Raw genomic sequence first — 9363 nt, forward strand, 5'->3', positions numbered from 1 at the left:
GCAGTAAATCAAACCGAAGTCTGAAAGGGGCTGCTGCAGGAAAAGGCGGCGCTGAGTGCATTTGCTGTCCCATGAAGATTCAGGGCAGAGAGCGAAAATGAATGGGCTGTGGCATTTGATGCAATAGCTACAGCACATCTGGAGGTTTCACAACAAATACTCGAAGGCAGCATTACAAACACAGGTGATGGTCAGTGCCTGATGGTGTATGAAGCCTGAGGGCCCTGAGCATGAGAGGCAGAGTGCTTGACATCTGCTATCCATGTGAAAGTGGAAGATCCGTTGCGTGCTGTAGGTCACAGTGACCTGGGACATAGTGCTGATGTGGCTGCGAAGCAGCATGGGCTGCCTTGTGCTTTGTGAACAGATTTTCCAGGGCTAGAAAAAATAGCACTAAAGAGGAGTGATGTGGCTTGCTCCTCCCAGGCTTTGCAAGCCTTCAGCTGGGCCATGTGAGTGCTCCTGAGAGGGCACTGTGTGTTTCCTTCTTTCTACTGTGCATGCAGTGCTGTGGGAGTGATGATCTCATTTCTGCGTGCCCAGTTTTCCTCAGGAGAGATGGATGATTGCTGAGACACCTGTGCTGCACTCCTTATTGTGTGCAGCCCTAAGCTTCTAAAGGAGCAAAATTGCTTTTGAGGTGCATGTGTGCTATCCCTCCCTTTTTGACCATGCTGCCCTCAAGACCTGCCCTCAAGAGCTAATGGAGATTGATGTGTAATTTCTCTTATATATCGGCAGGAACTTTAACCTCCAGGTTGAAATCAAGACAGAGCCCATGTGGGAGATTGGCCTGCTGCCTTGCTCCGTGTTAGAAGTTGTTCACGCTCAGCAAGTCCTGCTGCATTCAGTGGGAGTTCAAGGCATGTATCTGAGGCAGGGCTTATGTCTCCACACTGGGCTCCTTACTGCTCTTGATATCTGAAAGTTGAAATGAAATGTTACGTTTTAGTAAGAGCGTCTCACTCTCGTGTCTTCTCAGTTTCTGTGCATGACTTTGGGAAAAGCCCAACCCAAAGTGATAGGGAATGGCAGGGGGCAGTGGGAGCTGCTGGGTGCAAATCCAGCTGAAGTGAATGCTACTTAAAGAATGTCTCCTGGCATGAAAGAATGCATGTCTTCCTACATGAGCTTCAGCTGGATGGCTGCATGTTTGTCAGTGTCTCTGAAAACTTTCCCTCTACACTGTGCAAGCATCTCAGCTCTTCCCAAGATCCTTTAATTTCTGGTCTGTCTGCAGTCAGGTGACAGCTCAACCCAAGCACTTGAATGCTTTCAGTGCTTCTTCCCCCTTTATTTCCTATGCTTCTCGACTAATGGGACATGCTGAACTTCTCATGGAGAATCTTGAAATGAGCAAAAGAAATTTTGGAATCGAGAAAAGATCTTTATGCTACCTGAAAAGGACTTAAAACAACAGCAAAACAACAACCTCTAGATATTTGTTCATCTACAATTTGATTTTTTTCAAAGGCTTCAGTGTAAATAAAGGTGCTAGTTTTGAGCCAGCCAGAGTCAGGTGCAGTTCAGAAGGAGGGTGAATGTATTCTTATTGTCAGTGAATTCCTTCAAACAACTGTTTATCAAATGTAGAGGAGTTTGAGTTATTTTTAATGGTGTCCAAAATTTGGTAGGCTGCTAACTTTAAAATCCCAAACACAGCTGATCACTTACAGTGCAATTGAATCTGGTATTTGAGACTCTGGACAAAGAAAGCTTCTGTTTTCATGGTGTTTAGAAATATATTTTGAAGTCATACAAACCTACTTCTTCTGTGCTGCATCAAAGGGCAAATGTAAGGTAGCAGGTGATGTGTATTTCTTTCATCATTTAGAAATATGTACTGATAAAATATTTGCAAATATTTTGCAAAATATGTAAGCTACAACAAAGAGAACTGAGAATATGATGACTCTGACACAGATTCTTGCATCAGCCATTGAAAATTCCTATATAATTTCTTATTATTGCTATCATGAAGAGTTATCCATCTTCACTCTGTTTGCAGTTACTCATAGCTGAGTTAAGTCTATGGGTTGAATAATGTCTGTCTCCAAACTGTGCAGCTTCTACAACTGATGCCTTGTAGTAAATGCTAACCTTAGTGTAAGCTGTTATTCCAGACAGCATTGAGGTTTTTCTGTTGCTTGTGATCTTTCAGGATCAGAAGCCAGTTTACCTTAGAGGTCTCTGTTGTGTGCTTGGAGGGCAATTGCAAAAATTCAGATGTCATGTTTGGGTTATCCCTTGCCATGCAAGGGTTGCAAGCACTAGGGCAAGCTGCAACATTGGCTGAGAGGTTCTTCTTAGAAGCTGTATTTGCTGTTATTGATAAAAAATGAGAGTTGCTGCTGCTCTGGGTGCAGGGAATGCCTGCAAAACTTGACGTTTCATGGTATGTGAGTCTGCTATGAATTGTAAGTAAAACTTGAATTAAGCAAACTAAACACTGAAGTTGGTGAGAAGGCTGAATTGTGCATCTGGACTTATGCTCGCATGTTGCTACCATTGAAGATTGTAAGGTACCAAGGCAGAACTGCAGCATTTTATTACATTTTCCACAGTTAACATCTATGCAGAATTGTTTCACAGTATCACAGAATTGCAGGGGTTGGAAGGGACCTGAAGAAATCGAATCCAGCCCACCTGTTATAGCAGGTGCCCTACAGCAGGATGCAAAGGTAGGCATCCAGATGGATCTTGAGTATCTCCAGAGGAGTAGACTCCACCACCCCTCTGGGCCGCCTGTTCCAGTCTCTGTCACTCTTACCGTGTGAAATTCTTCTGCATGTTAATATGGAACTTTCTGTGTACAAGTTTTAGGCCATTACTCCTTGTCCTATCTCTGCACACCGCGGAGAAAAGCGTGGCCTCATACATTTGCCTCCCATCTCCCTTCAGACATTTATAAACGTTAATTGGATGCCCTCTCAATCATCTTTTCCCCAGGCTGAACAGCCCTAGGTTACTCAGCCTTAAGTTTCCATTTGGAATCCCGCTGGTAACTCAGTGCCTTGCTGATTACACTAAGAAATTGCCACCTTCCTCTATAAATTACTTGCATGAAGTATATCAAAGTGTCATCTATTTCTGTAAGATGAGAAACGAGGAAGAGTGATGGAGGATGACACTGAACCTAGCGCTGTGTAAGAAGTGTAAGATGCCAGGCCAGCCGTGTGGTAATGCTGCTATGCTTACACACAGCAGTTATTACCTTCTCAGGTAGTGATCAGCAAATGCATTACAATGCTGTACCCTCACAACACATGTAATTTGTATGTATTATTGAATCCATTTTGCAAGTGAGTGAACTGAGGTGTGGAAGCTTGTTACCGAGGACACACATGGCTTGTGTCAGGCTGCTGTGTCTTTCTCTCAGAAAGAGAACACAACTCTTTTTGAACTAGTTCTTTTATTCCAAAACGCTCATAAGCTTCACTGAAAATTCAGTCTGAGTTGCATGGAACTTGAAAGAAGCGGATGCCATGCCATTACTTCAAATAGAAGTCAAAATGCAGGAGGAAAAGAACAGTCCATCTGTCCTTCCCCTTTTCCCTTCCCTATTTTCTTTCCATGCTGTTGAACTCCAGATGATTATTTCCGAGATTGCACATGCTCAAAATCTCTTTAGAGTCATACCTTTGACCTACGAAATGGGCTCTGCTTCCCATAGGAACTAGCTCTCTAGTGGTTGTATCTTGTATCTTCAGTCTTATTAACTCAGTAAGTGGAAAAAGCAAGATAAATGCAGCATCAGACCATGATTATGACCGTAATGAAGGGTTAGGCTTCTATTTTCCATGGTAGCCTGCAGAAAGTCATCTGAGTCTCTAAGGACATTTCAAGTTGTCTTGATAATGGGTTCTGTCTTTGTTCCACTTTCTGTCCATCCTCAAATTTTTATTTGGAGAAAAGATTCACATTATGCTGTCCCTTAAGCCATGTTGTGAAGAATTCCTCCCCCATGGGATGCCTTAAGCTTCAACTTCTGTGTCCTTTGGTGACGGAGTTTGCTACCACAGAAGACTCTCTAGGAGCCAGAGACCTTGAGAAAAATAATCTGGCATTGGCAACAATGTTGTGACCTTTTCATTACTGGAGTGCCCAACTGCTTCTCTGCTTTATTAGTCCAAATGGTTTCCAAAGGGTAAATCTGGAAGGTGGGAGCAAAGGCCACAAGGCTTATTCTTGAATGTTATAGCTTGGGTGGGGAGTGATGCAAAAATGGTGAGGAGGAATGCATGAGAAGCAACTGCTGAAAGCATAAGAGATCTGAAAGAAATTTTGGGGGAAATCCTGTGAGCTTTGGAAAAAGTAAATTTGATCTAAAAGGAGGAGGGAAAACCTCCAACAAGACATAGATAGTAAATTCAAACAACAATAAATTACTTCAAATTAAGCAAGTTTAATTTCCCATGATCAATAGTTTTACATTGTGCAATTTGTAACTTAATTTGCAACAAAAGTGATTAAGAAATGGAGAGTTAAAAGGCCTCCATTTTCAACTTTAGGTCTCTCTTTTTTTTTCCTTTTACTTTTTAAAGAAATGTATTTTCTGAAGAATACAGATTGAGAAAGCTGACAGAGCACCAGTATACAAGTGAGATGTTTTTCAGATGATTATACCCCAGTGTCTTCCTATCCCTCCTCTCTGTCTATATAAGAAAGCTGGTGGATTCCTTCTAGGTCTTTTTAGAACTGAAATGCTTTTCAGTATCTTGGGCTAACAGATGGATAACTGTTGTTATCAGCTAGCCAAAGTAAATACAGTTGCATAGAGTTCTTAGTAATAACTATGCATAATTAAGCAATTAAATATTTCTGCTGGACTTCAGGAGACTGCATAGATGTGTAAATGTACCTGACAAGTACTGCTGTTGAGTGGTACGTTTCTTCTTGTGTAGGGCTTCTCCTGCATGAAGAATCTGCAGCCTTGGAGCAAACATGGGACATACAGAAGAGCGAGTTGTCCTGCTGCGTGTTGGTGCCCTGGCAAGTCATACTGCTACTCACATTCAGGTGAGTGATGGGTTCTAAGTAACACCGGCATTGAAACAGGCTCTAGGCCCTCTTGTTCTCAGTGTGAAGTAGCTTCAGAGGTGGCCTGCAGAGCTGTTATAGGCACAGAAAAGGTGTTTCTCCTAGCACTGAAAGAAATTTCATTGTCCCATCTGTTCTGGGTGTTTTCTCACTGTTTTGTGAATGTCTTGTGTAATAGGCTGTTGGTAAAGTCTGATGTGTTGTCTTTAATTCTTCAAATTCCAAATTTCTGGAGCTGAATAAGGGAGTAAATGGCCATCATGTTGTTTGGGAAAGTATCTGTCTCATGGAGCTGAGAAAGATGTGAAATAAAAATTCCCAAAGTTAGCCAGAAAGTCCAGAGACTTGCTTTGGGTTGAGCCTCAGCCTACCACTTTGTATGTTCTTGCTGCCTGTTCAGTAATTTGTTGGAAATGGGGGAAGAATCCAGACTTGGCAAGCTGGTGCTGCAGACAGACTTTGTCAGATGAAATCCCAGCAGACGTTAGTCCAACATCAACAGCTCCTGAGCTATCACATGGGAATGTGCAGGGAGATAAAGCCAACGCTGTAAAGGGTGGATCCTGTATTTTAAGGGGCAGAGAAGGGAATCTGGCTAATGTAATTTTTTTTTTCATTTCTTTGTGAAGTACAGAGAAACAATGGAAAACACTGGTTTCAACAGAGTTCTGCCTTCTCTTGAACTCTTAACTTCATATAAGTGTTGCTTAACTCTCTTTCTTGCCTTTTCCTGCATGTGAAGAGAGCTTAATCCTATCTGCCTTTACCTCAGAGGGGCCGTGAGGACAGTTTTGAAAAAAAAAAGTTGCCATCTATGCAAAGAATCCATGAGTGACTGCACGGTAAAGAAAAAAAAAACAAGACAGAACAGCCCAACAAACCAGACCTACCATTGGGAAAGTCCAGGGCCAGTCAACTGTTTTCTGGAAGTGGAGTGTCCTGTTACATAAACATCCTTGAAGCTTTGCAGAAGGGGTGACATTCACATCACATATGTGGGGCCTGACTAATTGGGTTTTGTGTGTGAAGAATGGGGATGGCAAGGGATAAGGAAGTGAAATCCCCAAGGTGCAAGCAGGGCCTCCTTCTTCCCATGGCCTATACTGTTGCTTACGTGTTGTAGGGGGTCTCAGAGCCTCCTGTGCCACTAAGCCCATGACTGGGAACTCAGCACATCCTCATGCTCTGGGGAGTGCAGGGCGTCCCGCTCAGCCCAGCACCAGCTGCAGCGCCCGCAGTGTGTGTGTGACTCAGAGCCCTCTGCCCAGAGGGGTTAGCCTCCATCGCACTGCTGTCCGTGTTAACTCAGTGGTGCTGGTCAGTACAAGCACAAATAGCATGCAAAACGTACAGCTTTGCATGCAGGGAGAAGGGAAATGCCAACCTGAGCTCCAAGTTGCCCTCTGGAGGAGGCTGCATCTTTCCATCGATCTTGGCAGGAACCAAAGTCCCATCGTTGCTGCTTTGATGCCTGAAGTGTGACAGCACTGGCAGCCCTCCATCCCAAATTCATCCCTGACCCAGATTCCAGTTCTCCACAGCCCTGCACCTTGTGCTATCAGGACAGGAGCTCAGTCTCCACTTTGATCTGTACACACTTTGTGAGGCTTTGTCACCAGTTCTGGGCAAAAAAAATATTATCACAGAATCACAGAATGGCCAGGGTGGGAAGGGACCTCAAGGATCACGAATCTCCAACCCCTCTGCCACGTGCAGGGCCACCAACCTCCCCATTTAATGCTAGACCAGGCTGCCCAGGCCCCCGTCCAATCTGGCCTTGAACACCTCCAGGGACAAGGCATCCACAACCTCTCTGGGCAATTCCTCCCCCATCCCTTCAGAGAATACTGTTTGCGTAGCAGCACATAATTAACAGAACCCACTATAAAACCCAAATGCATATTTTCCATATTAGATGACAAGCACAGGATAACAGCTTGCTGCTTTGTCACGCTGCAGAGCAGCTCCCAGGGTAGCAGTTCAAATGTAGCCATTGAGGTAGCAGTGAAAGGGAGCAGATCCAGAAGTGAAGGAGCCACTGCTGAGCTGGGGAGGAAAGAGTAAAATCTGAGTTCCCAAATCTTTTTCTTTTCACAGCTGTTAAGAGTTCAGTGGGTTGAACTGCAATCCTTCAAGTTCATCTTTGACTCCAACACAAAACTATTATAAACTGTGCCTCTAAAACACGTGATGAAACATTTCTTGAGGGCTATTTATTCCAACTGCAGCAGAGGAAAGTTTTCAGAGCACCCGGCGTTTGGGAGAGGAAAGGTCTCTTGAGCTTTGCACAGGGAAGAATTATTTGCATACCGACGTAAGTTGCTTTTTGATTTTTTTCCTTAGAAGCTTTTCCCCTTTTTGGAAATGTGGTCAAATAGCACAAATCTAAGTTTAAGTGTCTAGCAGCATTTTTCTGTATAGTTTTCTTTCTTTATTTATGTGCCTTGGGGGTTCTGTACTTCAGAATATCACTCACTGTGATTTAGTATTAAGTATAATTTCCTCTAATGTTCTCTTTATCTGGGTAACAGTACGTTCAGCTACAATATTACTGCAGAGGCATGGCAGACAGCGAGCTTCAATCAGATGTGTCCTGTGAGCCTCCAATTACAAGTAATAAAGAATAGCTTGGGGATATATCCCTTTAGATGTTTCTTTAAATCTTTGATCTGAGGTTTAATCTTTGTTTCCACATCAATTCTTCCCCAGGCTTTAGCTGTGGTTGTACTGTTTCCATGCTGAAGATGGACCATGCAAACATCACCCAAGCCATGCTGAACACTGAGTCCCGCAGCACGGAGAAGAATAACAGCAATGAGTATTTTTACATCCTGATCGTCATGTCTTTCTATGGGATCTTCCTGATAGGGATCATGCTTGGCTACATGAAATCAAAAAGGAAAGAGAAGACATCCAATTTGCTTCTGCTCTACAAAGATGAGGAGAGAGAATGGGGAGAAGCTGTGAAGCCTCTACCAACCATATCAGGGCTGAAGTCTGTCCAGATCCCCATGATGCTGAACATGCTGCAGGAGAGCATGGTGCCCTCCCTATCCTGTGCCATCTGCTCGATGGAAGGCAGCAGCGTCAGCTCAGAATCCTCCTCCCCAGATGTGCACTTCACCATCCAGGAGGAGGTGCTGGATGCTGAGCTGGGGGAAGTGTCAGAAAAACTCCTCAACGAGAGCAGCGAGGGCTCTGTGGAGAACATCCACAAGAACTCCTAGCACCTGCCGGGCTCCCCTGGGTGCAGCCAGAGCACAAGCGGAGCTCCCACTGACGACTTGTGGTTCTACCTTCCTGCTTGCCTGTGAACTTTCCACCAGCAACTGTGCCCTGGGGCCCACGATATTCCTGAGAACTGGCAGCACAAGGAAGCGGTGGTACCAAGCTCCAACACCTAACTTGCACATAATTGGGATGCTTCATTTTATTTTTACCATTGTAATTTCTCACCATAAGAGCTAAGAGCAAAGAGAATATATATATGTATATATATATATATTCTAATGAGGTAACTATTACTGGCATGTCTCTGCATGTTGCAGGATCCTGCAGATAGCACAAGAACCTGGCTGTTAAAGCTGATGGGTGATGCTCATTCACACAAAGCTGTGATAGACTAGAAGTACTTCCACTGTGTTTTTCCTATAACAAACTACAGCCATCAGCAGATTTGCTCAGTGAGATCTCAAAGGCCAAGCCTTTGTGGATGATGGTGTTGGAGGGAGATTGCAGCATGGCTGGAGACTGACCTTAGGCACAGAGAGAATGAAAGATGGAAACAAAAAGCAAGGGAGGCTCTATATTTCCAGAAGGTTTGTACAGATGGGTTCAGATCCATATTGCTACATTTGTCTTTGCTGAAGTTGAACCTGTGCTGGCTGGGTCAGGTATGCCAACTGCTGCTGCAATCCAGCCTTTGGCTGAACTAACAGTAGGAAAAGTGGTCTTGAGTTTTGCTTTTCTATTCTTCAATGACATGTATATTTGATCACTAAAACCAAAGATCCGTAAGTTAAAAAAGCACCTGAAAAATCTTTGTTACAAGGTGCAAGATCTAGGAAGGCTTGAACAAATGCTGCTCTGTTACGCCCCTTGAAAATGGGTGGAACTTAGAATGAATTTCACCTAGCAAAGGTGAGATCCTGGCCTCACTGAAGTCACCAGCAGAGCCCTACTGACTTCAGGTAACAGGCACAAGAAGTTGTGTTTCTCTGCTGGAGTCACATTCTCCATTTGAGGTCAGTAAAACTGTATCCATTTACATCACTACATAATCCAGCTTTTCTGCTCTATTTAAACCAGCGTAGATAAACGTTG

The 9363-nt window shown here is 43.9% G+C and overlaps 1 protein-coding gene across 1 annotated transcript; it reads left to right on the plus strand.

Annotated features, from left to right (window-relative positions):
• Nucleotides 1-7775: 7775 nt before the first annotated feature.
• On the plus strand, nucleotides 7776-8267 carry KCNE4 (potassium voltage-gated channel subfamily E regulatory subunit 4; the record flags this gene model as incomplete). Its single annotated transcript, XM_079539520.1, has 1 exon — nucleotides 7776-8267. The coding sequence occupies one exon, from the start codon at nucleotides 7776-7778 to the stop codon at nucleotides 8265-8267; it is 492 nt and encodes a 163-aa protein (XP_079395646.1).
• Between the last annotated feature and the right edge of the window lie 1096 nt (nucleotides 8268-9363).

Source organism: Tetrao urogallus, assembly GCF_951394365.1.
Source record: "Tetrao urogallus genome assembly, chromosome: 9".
In the NCBI taxonomy this organism is placed as follows: domain Eukaryota; kingdom Metazoa; phylum Chordata; class Aves; order Galliformes; family Phasianidae; genus Tetrao; species Tetrao urogallus.